The 17,205-nt window shown below is 41.3% G+C and overlaps 1 protein-coding gene across 1 annotated transcript in view; it reads right to left on the bottom strand.

Moving 5' to 3' along the window:
• Positions 1-17,205, bottom strand: part of TAX1BP1 (Tax1 binding protein 1) — a 338,069-nt gene that overhangs the window by 116,440 nt on the left and 204,424 nt on the right. The window contains exons 9-11 of the mRNA XM_053715733.1: positions 11,192-11,287; positions 10,840-11,023; positions 10,491-10,639 (exon numbers count right to left, since the gene is read on the bottom strand). Of these exons, the coding sequence (XP_053571708.1) occupies positions 10,491-10,639; positions 10,840-11,023; positions 11,192-11,287 (429 nt within the window). The remainder of the gene's footprint in view (positions 1-10,490; positions 10,640-10,839; positions 11,024-11,191; positions 11,288-17,205) is intronic.

Here is a 17,205-nt window from a genome sequence, read left to right as displayed (position 1 = left end):
CTGACGAGACGCCATCAGATCCATGTCTGGAATGCCCCATAATTGAGTTAATTGGGCAAAGATCTCCGGGTGAAGTTCCCACTCCCCCGGATGGAATGTCTGACGACTCAGATAATCCGCCTCCCAGTTTTCCACTCCTGGGATGTGGATCGCAGATAGGTGGCAGGAGTGATCCTCTGCCCATTCTATTATTTTGGTCACTTCTCTCATCGCCAGGGAACTCCTTGTTCCCCCCTGATGATTGATATAAGCAACAGTCGTCATGTTGTCTGATTGGAATCTTATGAATCTGGCCATTGCTAGTTGAGGCCAAGCCCTGAGAGCATTGAATATCGCTCTTAGTTCCAGAATGTTTATTGGGAGAAGAGACTCTTCCCGAGACCAAAGTCCCTGAGCTTTCAGGGATTCCCAGATCGCGCCCCAGCCCACTAGACTGGCGTCGGTCGTGACGATGACCCACTCTGGTCTGCGGAAGCTCATTCCCTGGGACAGGTGGTCCAGGGTGAGCCACCAACGGAGTGAGTCTCTGGTCTTCTGATCTACTTGAATCACTGGAGACAAGTCTGTATAGTCCCCATTCCACTGTTTCAGCATGCACAGTTGTAATGGTCTTAGATGAATTCACGCAAAAGGAACTATGTCCATTGCTGCAACCATCAACCCTACTACTTCCATGCACTGAGCTACGGAAGGACGAGGAATAGAATGAAGAACTTGGCAAGCGTTTAGAAGTTTTGACTTTCTGACTTCTGTCAGGAAAATCCTCATTTCTAAAGAATCTATTATTGTTCCCAAGAAGGGAACTCTTGTCGACGGAGACAGGGAACTTTTTTCTATGTTCACCTTCCATCCGTGAGATCTGAGAAAGGCCAGAACGATGTCTGTGTGAGCCTTTGCCTTTGAAAGAGACGACGCTTATATTAGAATGTCGTCCAAGTACGGTACTACTGCAATGCCCCTTGGTCTTAGAACCGCTAGAAGGGACCCGAGTACCGTTGTGAAAATCCTTGGAGCAGTGGCTAACCCGAATGGGAGGGCCACAAACTGGTAATGTTTGTCCAGAAAGGCGAACCTTAGGAACTGATGATGTTCTTTGTGGATAGGAATATGAAGATACGCATCCTTTAGATCCACGGTAGTCATAAATTGACCTTCCTGGATTGTAGGTAGAATCGTTCAAATGGTTTCCATTTTGAACGATGGTACTCTGAGAAATTTGTTTAGGATCTTTAAATCCAGAATTGGTCTGAAAGTTCCCTCTTTTTTGGGAACTACAAACAGATTTGAGTAAAATCCCATTCCTTGTTCCGCCGATGGAACTGGGTGTATCACTCCCATCTTTAACAGGTCTTCTACACAATGTAAGAATGCCTGTCTCTTTATTTGGTTTGAGGATAAGTGAGACATGTGGAACCTTCCCCTTGGGGGTAGTTCCTTGAATTCCAGAAGATAACCCTGAGAAACTATTTCTAGTGTCCAGGGATCCTGAACATCTCTTGCCCAAGCCTGAGCAAAGAGAGAGAGTCTGCCCCCTACTAGATCCGGTCCCGGATCGGGGGCTACTCCTTCATGCTGTTTTGTTAGCAGCAGCAGGCTTCTTGGCCTGCTTACCCTTGTTCCAGCCTTGCATAGGTTTCCAGGCTGGTTTGGTTTGTGAAGCATTACCCTCTTGCTTAGAGGATGCAGAATTAGAGGCCGGTCCGTTCCTGAAATTACGAAAGGAACGAAAATTAGACTTATTCTTGGCTTTGAAAGGCCTATCTTGTGGGAGGGCGTGGCCCTTTCCCCCAGTGATGTCTGAGATAATCTCTTTCAATTCTGGCCCAAAGAGAGTTTTACCCTTGAAGGGGATATTAAGCAATTTTGTCTTGGATGATACATCCGCTGACCAAGACTTTAGCCAAAGCGCTCTGCGCGCCACAATTGCAAACCCTGAATTTTTCGCCGCTAATCTAGCTAATTGCAAAGCGGCATCTAAAATAAAAGAATTAGCCAACTTAAGTGCGTGAACTCTGTCCATAACCTCCTCATATGGAGTCTCTCTACTGAGCGACTTTTCTAGTTCCTCGAACCAGAACCACGCTGCTGTAGTGACAGGAACAATGCAGGAAAGGGTTGCAGAAGGTAACCTTGCTGTACAAAAATCTTTTTAAGCAAACCCTCCAATTTTTTATCCATAGGATCTTTGAAAGCACAATTATCCTCGATAGGAATAGTAGTGCGCTTGTTTAGAGTAGAAACTGCCCCCTCGACCTTAGGGACTGTTTGCCATAAGTCCTTTCTGGGGTCGACCATAGGAAATAATTTCTTAAATATAGGAGGGGGGACAAAAGGTATGCCGGGCTTCTCCCACTCCTTATTCACTATGCCCGCCACCCGCTAGGGTATAGGAAAAACGTCGGGGTGCACCGGAACCTCTAGGAACTTGTCCATCTTGCATAATTTTTCTGGAATGACCAGGTTGTCACAATCATCCAGAGTAGATAACACCTCCTTAAGCAGTGCGCGGAGATGCTCTAATTTAAATTTAAATGTCACAACATCAGGTTCAGCCTGTTGAGAAATTTTTCCTGAATCTGAAATTTCCCCATCTGACAAAACCTCCCTCATGGCCCCTTCAGATTGGTGTGAGGGTATGACAGAGCAATTATCATCAGCGCCCTCCTGCTCTTCAGTGTTTAAAACAGAGCAATCACGCTTTCTCTGATATGCAGGCATTTTGGATAAAATATTTGCTATGGAGTTATCCATTACTGCCGTCAATTGTTGCATAGTAATAAGCATTGGCGCGCTAGAAGTACTAGGGGCCTCCTGCGTGGGCAAAACTGGCATAGACACAGAAGGAGATGATGTAGAACTATGTCTACTCCCTTCATCTGATGAAACATCTTGGGCAATTTTACTATCTGTGGCAGTACTGTCCTTACTTTGTTTGGACGCTATGGCACAATTATCAAATAATTTTGAAGGGGGAGACACATTGACTTTCATACATATAGGACATAGCTTATCTGAAGGTACAGACATGTTAAACAGGCTTAAACTTGTCAATAAAACACAAAAACCGTTTTAAAACAAAACCGTTACTGTCTCTTTAAATTTTAAACAGAGCACACTTTATTACTGAATATGTGAAAAAGTATGAAGGAATTGTTCAAAATTTACCAAATTTTCACCACAGTGTCTTAAAGCATTCAAAGTATTGCACACCAATTTTCAGAGCTTTAACCCTTAAAATAACGAAACCGGAGCCGGTTACAATTTTAACCCCTCTACAGTCCCAGCTACAGCCTTTGCTGCGAGTCTACCAAACCCAGGGGAGAATACGATACCAAATGAAGCCTTCTAGGAACTTTTCCAACTACTTTCAGATCCTCACACATGCATCTGCATGTCTTGCTCTCAAAAGTAACTGCGCAGTAATGGCGCGAAAATGAGGCTCAGCCTACAACTGGGAAGGCCCTTCCTGACTGGAAAGGTGTCTAACACAGTGCCTGACGTTAAAAAACGTTCCCCAAGTTTATAAGTGTGAATAACAAGCATAAACATGTATAAAATGCCCAAATAAAGCAATCGATTTTGCCCATAAAAGTGTCTACCAGTTTTATAGCCCATATTAAGCCCTTTATTCTGTTTGAGACTAAGAAAATGGCTTACCGGTCCCCATGAGGGGAAATGAAAGCCTTCCAGCATTACACAGTCTTGTTAGAAATATGTCTAGTCATACCTTAAGCAGAAAAGTCTGCTAACTGTTTCCCCCAACTGAAGTTACTTCATCTCAACAGTCCTATGTGGAAACAGCAAACGATTTTAGTTACTGTCTGCTAAAATCATCTTCCTCTCACAAACAGAACTCTTCATCTTTTTGTTTCAGAGTAAATAGTACATACCAGCACTATTTTAAAATAACAAACTCTTGATAGTAGAATAAAAAACTACAACTAAACACCACATACTCTTAACCATCTCCGTGGAGATGTTGCCTGTGCAACGGCAAAGAGAATGACTGGGGTGGGCGGAGCCTAGGAGGTACTATATGGCCAGCTTTGCTGGGACTCTTTGCCATTTCCTGTTGGGGAAGAGATATTCCCACAAGTAAGGATGACGCCGTGGACCGGATACACCAATGTTGGAGAAATCTGTGTTTCCAACAACATAGTAAAGGGATGCCAGTAGAGTTGGCTGAAACTAAAACACAACAGACTCATAGCCCCCCATCCCTCACCAGTCCACTCCATAAGAGGGCTCCTGTTGGGACTTCCTGACGACCGCATTAGTTTGTGGCCTATCAATGAGATAGGTTCCCTACAGGACTTCTACGAAAAATGGACAATTAAAGACGCATCTCTCTATGTTGGCCTCACCCAAGCTGACTCCAAAGTTCCACTTCGACTTATTGCGAATACGGTCCCTATTGAGATCTTGGAGTTTCTTGGAAGGTTAACTACGTGATCTATAAATAACAACTAGTACCTTTAGAAAACCTCTATCAAGAAATACGATACTAAGAGCTGATTCCTGCCATGCCCCACACACACAAAGAGGCATCCCTAAGCAGTGGCGTCACTAGGGTTGGTGTCACCCAGTGCGGTAAGTTATGGTGTCACCGCCCCCCCCCAGAAAGCAGAAACACACAAAAACACAGGCACACACACATCCAGACACACTTAAAAACATACTCAAATGCACACACAAACACTCGGAAACACACTCAGACACACACACAAAAACACTGACACACACACACATACAAAAACTCAGACACACACATACAAAATATGTAAACTGCACTGCATTAATTATAAAGCTCATGCTTTAGAGCTGCTCCCTGGCTCAGCAGAGCATCAAATGAAAGAAAAACAGAGCACTCTAAAATAAATCACTGAAGAAAAGGTTTAGGCACGCAAACTATGAAAATTCTGCTAGTGTACCGTAACCGTAAAGGTCTGGTGGGCATCATACGTGGCTCCTTCACTTTAGAGACAGTGTCAAACAGTCATGCGGTCAGGTGCCAGGCATCCCCTCACGATTTCCCAGTTCCCATTTAGAGAGACAGCACAGCAGTGAGTGACTCCACTGCTCCACATGTCACTGAGCAGTGAGCACAGATAGGCAGGCAGGTTTAGGCTAGCAGCGCAACTTTGCAAGCCCCACGGCACGCCCACAACATTCATAGAGAAATTGGGCAGGGGAGAAGCAAAGTACAAACAAGCAAAAGCAGCTGGGAAAACTATTTGTTGAAATTGCAGCACTGGCTCAAGGGGAAAAAAAATTGTGTGTCTACAACTTCCCCAGTTCCACTAATGTTCACAAATGCCAGCCCCTCTAATAAAAAAAATCTATGCATCTCAACTTTGTATTTCTTTGAATTTCAATAAAATAAATTTTTTTTTTATTTTTTTTTGGTGTCACCCCCTGGAGGGTGTCACCCAGGTGCGGCCCGCACCCCCCTAGTGACGCCACTGTCCCTAAGGGTCAATATCTTAGACTGCAGAGAAACTGTAGTTCTCTCCAGTTATACAAACAAGCAGATGAACTCACAAACAGACTAATAGCTAGAGGCTACAAAAAAAGCCTGCTTCTCAAAACCAAACTTCAGGTAATGAGAATGGATAGGACACTACTATTAAACAGCAGAGTAGCCAAAAGCACATCTAACAGTAATGACACAACTAGATCTACATTAAAAGAAGACATATGCTTTGTCACGAATTACAGTAACCAATTTTACACTATCACTAGGATCATTAAGAAATATTTACCTGTTCTCAATAGTGACATCACTCTAAGGGACAAACTACAGAAACACATTAGATTTGTAGCCAAAAAAGCACCAACAATACGTGACAAGATCACACACAAGTTTCATAATAAAATTCCACCAACTATTAATTGGCTAACCCCTACAAAAGGAAATTATAGATGTGGTCATGTACCATGCAAAAGTTGCAAATATACCGATAAGTGCCTAACATTCACTTCTTCACAGACCAATAAATCATATCCCATTACCACTAGAATGGACTGTACATCAACATATATAATGTATTTGATCACATGTTCATACTGCCAACAACAATATGTAGGAATTACAACACACCCCTTAAAAGACCGTATAAGAGAACATCTCTTGTCCATAGAGGAAGAATTCCCTAGAACACCAGTAGCCAAAAACTTTCACACACATGCACAAAAACTGACTCATTTTACATTCAAAGCCATTGAACACATAATAAACAATCCCCCTAGGGGGAGATAGAAACAAAACATTATCCAAAAGAGAAGTATATTGGATTTTCATGTTGCAAACTAGGGTACCACAAGGCATGAATAAAAGATATGATGTGAATCTATACATAGAGTAAATAGGATCTTTTCCATTCATGCAATCAAGTTGTTTCCAGACTCAAATCCTCATATAAAAGAGAAAAGAAATAAGAAAAAAGATATATATAAAAAGAAAAAAGACATCTAACAACAGTTTGAAAAAAAAGCTAAGTCAGATTTATCCCTTCCCTAATAACTAAAAGACCATCTTTCCTTTAGCCCACTCATAAATGTTTTTATCATGTTTATCTATTAGCCATAATCCCTTACCCAGCGTTGTTATCTAACAGCTGGTATGGTAGCTAACATACTCCAGCATTCCCCTATAGTATTATACAACTACAGTTTTCTCCTCTCTTATTGTAAATAACTATTTTAGAGACGTTTTCCATACTATTGTTCACCTATCCATCCATTATCTCTAGTGACACACATTCATTAGTTGAACACTATTCAGGGGCTACAAGTATATAGTAAAGTGTACACACACTTTCCATGTAGATTTAAAACGCTGGTTTGATTCTCATACATGAGGTTACAGAATGTTATTAATTATTTTAACTAATGATGATGTGTGGTGTAGTGCTGTAAGTCTCACTAAGGGTCAATTTTTGTTTTGTATTGTTCTGTTAAGTATAATTGATCATTTCATTACCCCCTAACAAAGGGGAACTATTCAACCAGATGTCTGTAAAAATTGCTTAACTGTCCTATCTTAACATGTTCTTATTTCTAAATGTGTAAATACATAGACTAATATTCTTGTTTTGCATTTGATAAGCATTTAGAATAAGTTCTCACTCCTGTGAGCCTATATAGCACTACACCAGCTGAAATGTATATATGTTAGAAACATTATGTATAAGCAAGCTCTATATTTATAGTCAATTGCTTATTATTTATCTGTTCTATTAAGTCTCTTGCTGCTCATGATCAATATATACAAACCAGCGAGTGACCACTTAATTATCCATCCTAGCAGGTTACTTTTTCACCTTAAGAGTTAAGGACCTTACCTGTTCTGATTGGCCACTCACACCTTTATAGGGATCCTGACCAGCAGAGACTGATATCTCTGATGAAGCGCATGTGCTCATGCGCGAAACGCGTAAGAAAGGAGCTTACCTTGTATCCAGAAGCCTGCTCCGCAATAAACCTGTTTATTGACACCTGGACTCAGCCTTCCTTCTTCCTCATTTTGTACGTGATCTATCCCCTTGGGAATCACGTTGGAAAGTAAATCTCCAACTATATAAGCCCCTCTCAGTTCACTATAAATATTTAATAGAGGTGAATATCCCCTCTATAACAACCCACATGGAAGCCTGGGAAAGAGATCTGCAACTTACATACACACTTGAAGCATGGGAAGAGGCAATAAACCACACCAAAAAAACTACACATTGTGTCACTCTATACGAGCTACACTTCAAAATTCTTACGAGATGGCACCTCGTTCCTACAAAACTGCAGAAACTATACCCTGACCACTCTCCAATGTGTTGGAGGGACTGTGGAGAGCGGGGCACCCCGCTTCATATTTGGTGGACCTGTCCGGTATTGAATGGTTTGTGGAGCAGAGTGACAACAGTGTGCAGAGATCTAGACCTGGTAGAAACACTTACCCCAGCACTTGCAATACTACACCTAAGGGTGGACTCCATCTCCAGATTCAAGTGAAAATTGCTAATTTGCATCCTAACTTCCACCAAACTACTTGTAGCTAGGAAATGGAAAAAACACCAACCCCCTAGGTGGCAAGGAGTGATAGACTGTGTAGACCACATTAAAAATATGGAAAATTATGTATTCAGAGAACGCAGACAACTGACTGACTTTTGTCTGACATGGGAACCATGGGACACCTATTGGACTCACAAACCAGCATAAATGGACTGACCTTTAATGAGACAGTGATAGCTTTGATGACTGACCTCCCTTTCCCCCACTACCCCGGTTAACATATATTTTACCTACACACCCCAGAGATGTCTATGAACCCCCCTACAGGATTCACCCAGGTACAGAGTGAGAGAGATCCCTCGGATGGATCAACACGGGTTCTCTCGCTCCACGCATCTCACTGAGACATATGATCTCTCATTATTTATGACCCCGCAAGGTCTATAGTGCTTGATTACCGTGATTACCTTGATCACCTAGATACCCTAGTGGACTGACCCACCACCTAATGGCCGTCCCATTTATACTGTTACTAGGATAATCCAAAAGTGCTTGTGAAGCTCAATGAGCCCTTGGATGATGGCCTCTGTAAAAACAAGGTTACTGTGAAAATAGAGGTGCTATTTCTTCTCTTGACTCAAAGAATATGTTTCAATGTTATGTTGTTATAATGTTATGTTCACAACTCATAATGCACAAGATGTATGTTATTTTGAACACCTCAATACAAATTATTTATAAAAAAAATAAAAAAAATAATAGTAAATGGCCCCATATGCAAGCTAAGTAATGCCCTTCTTTTAGCTCTAGGATTACTGCTTACCCTTACCCTCCTGGGTATAATGTCAGCCTTTCTGAAATACACAGTCTCTCCAGAAAAATATGACTGAGCATACCTCACTGCTGCATAGCATGAAACCGTTCCTCACACTGAAGTTTCCTGTACTCCTCAGCCTCTATGGGAACAGCAATGGACCTTAGTTACAAATGCAAAGATCATCATCCTCCAGGCAGCAGTCTTCATTCATCTGCTGGCTGAGAGTAAATAGTACACACCGGTACCATTTAAAATAAACTCTTGCTTGAAGAAATTAAAAACTAATATTTTATCACCTCTTTCACTTTACCCATCCTAGTACTTGACTGGGGGGGTGGAGCTAAGGGAGGAGCTATATAGACAGCTCTGCTGTGGTGCTCTTTGCCACTTCCTGTTAGGAAGGATAATATCCCACAAGTAAAGGATGAATCCGTGGACTCGTCTTACCTTTATAGAAGAAAAATCATTTTTATTCAATTACAATATTTAATGTGTTTTACTGAGTATTCATAACTATGTTTTGTTAGCTCTATAGGTCTAACACAGTGCCGGGTTAGCTTGCAAGCAATAAGGTCTCAAGTTATCGAAGAAAACAATAAGTGTTAGGTTTTTTCCAGTTTATACTCTCTACTGAAGTCTATGGGGAGAAGTTAGCGTTGTCTGAAGTCTTCAAGTTAGTGCACGTCAGTTTCACGCAAACATTTTACTCTCAACTTGTAATACGTGCGCTAACACCCGCACATGAAAGTTTACTTCTGGTGGTGTTTTCGCGCAAGCAAAAATGCTATATAGCGCACCACTTGTAGTCTGGCCCAAAATGTTTAAATTACGCAACATCTGTGTAATATACATTTTTATTATTTATTTTTTCCCTTTCCCTACAAACTATCTGGCAGGTTTTATTTTAGCAAAATGTCATTGGCTATCTGTGTCGACAACAGTAGGAAGTCTGGATTGGCTCCTCCAAAGTGGTAAATAGAGTTTGGCCATTATAAAAAACAATTGCAAATATAACAAACATAATGTCATGGTTAATCTGTTATAAAAAAATCACATTCTGTTAAAGGGACAGTGAAGTTAACATTAAACTTTTAGGATTCAGGTAGAGCATGCAATTTTAAACAACTTACCAAATTACTTTGTTTAGCAAATTTTTGTTCTCTTGATATCCTTTGATGAAGAGCATGCCTAGGAAGACTCAGAAGTAGCACTGCACATATATGCTTCTTGTCATTGTCTCACCTGATGTGCTCTGCTAGCTCCCAGTGGTGCATTGCTGATGCACTGTTGATAACAGAAGCATACTGGAAAGGTGTTTAAAATTGCATGCTCTTTCTGTATCATGAATGTTTAATTTTTTTTACTTTCCCTTTAATCTATTAAAAGGCACCAGAAAACTATTGTAATTACAAGGTGTTTAACTCCCCTAAACTATACATTTTTAAAACACTTTTTTAAATAAAATAAAAAATAGTGCAACTATTTTTGTTACATAATGTTTAAATATTTCATATTTTTCCTTACAAGTGTATAATTTACATTTCCACAAATAAATTAAATTACATTTTTATTTTATAATGAGAAAAATAAATTGAATTGTAGTAATTAAATGATTTTCATTTTTAAGGTTAGGAATTACTGGAAATGAATTAAAGAGGCTTACATTGTTATCATCAGGATCTTCCAAGCCATCAGGCAGACTTTGGTTACGAGATGGCTGACTGCAGACCACATTGTCTTCCATTCCCCAAGAAGCTGATCTCACTGGAGGTCCTTTAATGTCATCTGGGTTAAAAGCACCATCTGCTCCATCTCCTCAAAATTAAAAAACTATTTCAGGTATAGTCACTCACTCTAAACACTTTAGCACATGTTGCAAACATCACATTTATTTATTTTTTAAACAAAATCATTTTTTAGTAAGTCTGTATTAATATCTTGCAATTTTATCTAATTTTAAAGCTCATTTATCTTATTTTATGAGAAAGTCAACATATCAGTTTTTCACATACCTCTGCTTGATTGTGATGCATAGGGGTTCCCAAACGTTAAAAATGGGGGCTGAATTGGAACGACAGGGGCTGTTCTGTGTTCATCGCAATAAGTGTTAAAATACGGTAAATCCTGGGTACTTCCTTCTAAATTCTGCTCACTTGAAGCTCTTTCAGAAAGTTTCTCTAAATTGTTTTCAAGTGCCTAGGCAGACCACAATTTAAAAAGTTTAATAAAAATGTGAAGAAATATTTCAATTTATCAGTTTCCGTTCATTGGAATAAAATAAATTAAATGCATCAAAAAGTTTTAAAATGCCAAATTCTAGTTGTAATAGGAAAAATAGAATTTAAGGGTCATTTATATTTTCACCTTTATGGCTTTCTCCAGTTTTTTCTTTTCACTCAGGAGTATGTCAACATTGTGTGAAAGTGCAGATATTTCATCATCTTTTTTTGCAGACTGGATCTAAAAGGGAAAATTAACAGTTAAAGGGACAGTCAAGTCCAAAAAAATCTTTCATGTTTCAAATAGGGCATGTAATTTTAAACAACTTTCCAATTTACTTTTATCACCAATTTTGGTTTGTTCTCTTGGTATTCTTAGTTGAAAGCTAAACCTAGGAGGTTCATATGCTAATTTCTTAGACCTTGAAGGCTGCCTCTAATCTAAATGCATTTTGATAGTTTTTCACCACTAGAGGGCATTAGTTCACTTGTTTCATATAGATAACATTGAGCTCTTGCACATGAATTTACCACGGAGACAGCTCTGATTGGCTAAAATGCAACTTTGTCAAAAGAACTGAAATAAGGGGGCAGTCTGCTGAGGCTTAGATACAAGGTAATTACAGAGGTAAAACGTATATAATCATAACTGTTGGTTATGCAAAACTGGGGAATTGGTAATAAAGGGATTATCCATCTTTTAAAACAACAACAATTCTGGTGTTGATTGTCCCTTTAAGAAGACAATATTTAGGTAATAGATCTGATTCAAAACCACACATTTTACATTTTCATTAGCAATGTTTCATCAGTATACGTCAGCCTTCCTAATGGCTAGAAAAAACATAAAAGATCATGTCAGAATAGTGATGCAAGAACTGAATAGAGAAGGCACAGAGGGCTTGGCAGGTTTTTAAGGGACAAAGTAAGTTGTAAGTTGTTTAGGGTCAAAACTAAAATGTGCATGAGTAGATTTCAATTTTGAATAAAAGCTTTGCAATATACTTGCCTTAATAAAAAATGCTTCTACAATAAAAGCTACCACTGAATCTCGGGCATATGTACATATGTTTTAAGTGGTGGCTTGTGTGACACAGTTTATACCTTTGTTCATTTGCAGATTGGTAACATGTTTGTGTGTATATTAAATGTTTTTTGTCACAAGATGTAATGAATGGTCTTGTTGGTGCCAGTAATAAAGCGTTTTGTATCTGGAGATAGTCACTATGAGGTTTAGGAATATATCAACTAGGAGCTGGAAAGATACCCAAGTCACAAGCTAACCTTGCTGGGATAAACATACAAACACTAAAGGGTATTGTGAATAAAACTGTCAAATTTATAAAGTAGCATAAAACATAATTTATGCTTACCTGATAATATAACTTCCATCTGTGGCAGTAGAGTCATTCATTACTTGTGGAAATTAAGGAGAAGGCAAAGACACCCCAGCCAAAGGCTTAAATACCTCCCCCCCAAAGACATCAAATTTGTAGAATTTAGCAAAAGTATGTAAGGAGGACCACATAGCCGCCTTACAAATCTGCTCCATAGAGGCCTCATTCTTAAAGGCCCATGAAGAAGCCACAGCCCTAGTTGAGTGAGCCGTAATCCTCTGAGGAGGCTTATGTCCCGCTGTCTCATAGGTCCAGCGAATGATGCTCCTCAACCAAAAAAATTCTAAATTATGAAGTAACCTTTCCTTTGAAGAAGAAGGGTTAGGACACAAGGAAGGAACTACTATCTTCTGATTGATGTTATGATTTGACACAACCTTGGGAAGAAATCCCAACCCAGTGCGAAGAACAGACTTTTCAGTGTGAAAAACCAGGTACGGAGGCTCACATTGCAAGGCTGCCAACTCGGAGACTCTGCGTGCTGATGCAATAGCCAATAGTAATAGAACCTTCCAGGAAATTGTTTTAATATCAAGCAAATGCATAGGCTCAAACGGAGCCCTCTGCAAAAAATCTTAAGTACCAAGTTTAAGCTCCAAGACGGAGTGGAATTTCTAAAGACAGGCCTGATCCTAGACAGAGCCTGAACAAAGGACCGAATATCAGGAAGCTCTGCAAGCTTCTTGTGTGACAGTACAGATAAAGCCGAAATCTGCCCCTTTAAAGGAGCTGGCGGCAAGTCCCTTCTCCAACCCATCCTGTAGTAAGGACAGGATCCTAGATACCCTAACCTTATGCCAGGGATATCCACATTCCTCACACCAGGACAAGTAGGACCTCCACACCTTATGATAGATTTGACGAGTGACCGGTTTCCTGGCTTGAATAAGAGTATCAGTCACTCTCTCAGAAAAACCTCTCTTGGCTAGGACTAAGCGTTCAATCTCCACGCAGTCAGCCTCAGAGAATCGAGATTTTGATGTAGAAAGGGACCCTGAATCAGCAGATCTCTGCGACAAGGTAATCTTCACGGAGGAGACAATGACATCCCCACTAGATCCACAAACCACATCCTCTGCGGCCACAACGGAGCAATTGGAATAGCCGAAGCTTGCTACTGCTTGATGCGGGCCACTAATTGAGGTAGAACTGGCAACGGTGGAAATATGTAGACTAGGTTGAACTCCCAAGGTACCGCTAAGGCATCTATCAGCTCTGCCTGAGGATCCCTGGACCACGACCCATATCTGGGTAGCTTGAAGTTGAGTCTTGACACCATGAGAACTATCTCCGGCGTCCCCCATCTGATGCAGATCTCTGCAAACATCTCGGGATAGAGAGACCATTCACCCGGATGAAACAATTGTCTGCTGAGAAAATCTGCTTCCAAGTTGTCCACAACCGGAATGTGGATCGCTGATAGCGAACAGTTGTGGGTCTGATGTAAGCCACCGAGGTAATGTTGTCCAACTGGAATCTGATGAATCGGGACGACTCCGGAAGGGGCCACGTCCTCAGAGCATTGAAGATCGCTCGAAGTTCCAGAATATTGATCGGGAGAAGCGACTCCTCTTGAGTCCATCTGCCCTGTGCCTTCCTGGCACCCCAAACAGCTCCCCATGCTGACACACTTGGGTCCGTGGTCACAATCACCCAGGATGGTCTCAAGAAGGATGTCCCCTGGGACAGTTGGCCCAGAAAGATCCACCAAGAGAGGGATTCCCTCATTTGGTTGTCCAGAGAGATATGTTGGGATAGGTGTGAGTGATCGCCATTCCATTGTCTCAACTGAAGAGGTCTGAGATGGAACCTGGCGTATGGAATGACATCTATGCTGGATACCATGAGCCCAATCACCTCCATGCACCGGGCCACAGATGGCCTTGAGGAGATCTGAAGGGAAAGACAACTGGACGAAATCTTGTGACATCTCTGATCTGTCAAGAATATCTTCATCGGCATGGAATCTAAAATCGTGCCCAGGAATTCCATTCTGTTGCTGGGAACCAGGGAACTCTTTCCTACATTTATCTTCCATTCGAGGGATCGAAGGAGAAGAAGAAGAGCGCTCTAATGGTCTTCTGCAAGACTGTAGGATGGAGCCTGTTCCAGGATGTCATCCAGATAAGGTGCCATTGCAATACCTCTGGCTCTCGCCACCGTGAGCAGTGCACCCAGAACCTTCGCAAAGACACCTGGTGCATTCGCCAGGCCGAACGGTAGGGCCACAAACTGGAAGTGTTGGTCCAGAAATGCAAATCTTAGGAACCTGAAGAGATCCTTGTGGATTTGCACGTGAAGGTAGGCATCCTTCAAATCTATTGTAGTCATGAACTGTCCCTCTTGAACTAGGGGCAGAATAGACCTGATCGTCTCCATCTTGGGATCACAAAAGGGTTTGAATAAGACCACTTTCTGCCAGAGGTACTGGAACGATTACTCTGAGAGAGGAGAGATCCCTTACACACACTAGAAAGGTGTCTCTCTTCTCTGGTCTTGGTGATAGGTTTGACAAGAGGAATCTGCCCCTGGGAGGATGAGTGTTGAACCCTATCCTGTAACTCTGGGTGATGACCTTCAGAATCCAAGGGTCCTGAACGTCTCTCATCCAGGCCTCCACAAAAAGAGATAGTCTGCCCCCTATGCAATCCAGAGACTGATCGGGGGGCTACCCCTTCATGCCAATTTTGTCTTGGCGGGCTTCTTGTTCTGCTTGGCTTTGTTCCAAGATTTAGCAGGTTTCCAAGATCCCTTTGACTGCCTGGGTTTCACGGCAGGTTGCTGGCTCATGAGGGGTAAAGTGAAACGTGACCGTGCCAGGGGCTTTTTTCTTATTTTAAAGGAGCATTCTGTTGTCTAAGACTATGAACATTTAACTTATGATTCAACTTAAAATCAAATTAATTTGTACTCAAAGGGAAATGGTGTAAAGGATGGGAATGGATTGTTAATAATAACGAATATTTCACTCTACCCCAATATAGGGGGCATTGGGCCTTCTTCATATAGAGTTTTTCCTTAAAAAATATATGTAATCTCATCTGAATTACCCCATAATTGTATCCCTTTGCACCCACTTAAGGACAAGCCACATTGTAATTTGTAACTATTTGATAGTGTTGAACCTATACATATCTTATTCTTTTTAGCTATTGCAATTTTATCAAAGCACGTGGAACATAGTTGAGCAGGCGGATCCACCGGAACCTCCTCACAAACACAGGTATTAGATTTGATTAAAGAAGGCGTACCCTCTAACATATCAGAGTCCTCCATAGCTTGCGCCTTTATTATGGACTAGATAGAAATGAAATTATACCTTTATACCCCAATGGCTGGGGCACTCACCACCTCCTATGACCAGGAGCACAGAGAAAACACTGTCTCCTGTAACCACCGGTCAAGAAAGAGCAAGTTAAAGAGGCCACACCCGGCCACATGTAGTGCCATGCAGGACCACCACTAACGAGAAAACGCGCCAAAAAAAGGCTGCATCGATATCTCTCTAAGGAAACCTGACTGTTCACACATTGACAGAGCCTCATCTCACACATGTCGCAGCATTAAACACAATAAAGAATATTATGCAAAATAATATGTTCAATAATCCCCTTTCCGAGGATATTAACCCTTGATTCTATACAGATAAAAGGAGACATACTGTGACCCTGTCTTCTTGCATTATCAAATGTGTATAAATGAATCTTACCAAAATCTATGCCGTGGAACAGGAACACGGCCTTTCAAGTGTGACAGGGTAGTAGCGTCGCTCCTGACATGGACTTGAGTGCAGAAAGCAGGCAGTGAAACTCGTCAACGCCGATTGCTTATGAAGCTGTTAATCTGAGTCGGGATGGTTTCGCAGAAAGACTCTCCCTGCATCTCCGGACTCTAACTTTCATCCAGGCCCTCACTGAGAGACTGACAGGACTACGTAAAACTCCAGTCCCATTCTGAAGAGTACTACACTCCATAAGAGACTACTCTGAAACTTCTGAAACTTCTCTGCCAACCTCCTGTGATGAAAGGCAAAGAATGACCGGGGGATAAGGGGAGCGGGGGAGGTATTTAAGCCTTTGGCTGGGGTGTCTTTGCCTCCTCCTGGTGGCCAGGTTTGTAATTCCCACAAGTAATGAATGAAGCCATGGACTCTCCTCCCATTATGATGGAACCATTCCCTTCCCTTTTTGTTTTTTTCTCTCTCCATTCATTTTTATTTTTGAAGCACAAAGATACTAGAGCCAAGTCAAAGAGGCTTTTGACAATGACAGGATAGAGAAATGTATTCCTAAGGACAAACAAAACATGCTTTAATCTAGGCACTGAGGGGCCTAAATCATGTACATACCCATGTGCATACACAATACAAACACACAATTCTAACATCTCAGCAGATCCAAACTTGTGCATTTAGTAAACACAATAAACCTTCAAAACATACATTTTCTAGCCATGTAAACTGAAAGGGTAAGGGTAGAATGGCAATAGCATTAGTGCAATAATAAAGGAAGTCTGGTAGATCTGGCAAGTGGCAGTGTGCATGCAGTTCAGTATGTACTGCAAAGGAGGAGAGTAGGCCAGCTCAAATGAGGTTTGGACCTTGCTTGCCTCCCCAACCGAACGACTGTTATAACAGTAGAGTCAAAATAGAGCAGAGACAACTGATGGAGAACTTCATCATGCACCAAAAGCCATTTCTTAATTCACAGTTGCGTTGTAAAAGTAATGTATGCTCAAGTCTATTTGACAAATATATGTGTTT

This window comes from Bombina bombina, chromosome 5, assembly GCF_027579735.1.
Source record: "Bombina bombina isolate aBomBom1 chromosome 5, aBomBom1.pri, whole genome shotgun sequence".
Lineage (NCBI taxonomy): Eukaryota > Metazoa > Chordata > Amphibia > Anura > Bombinatoridae > Bombina > Bombina bombina.
Note: the sequence above shows the minus strand (reverse complement) of the source record. Positions and strands in the feature narration are given on the sequence as shown.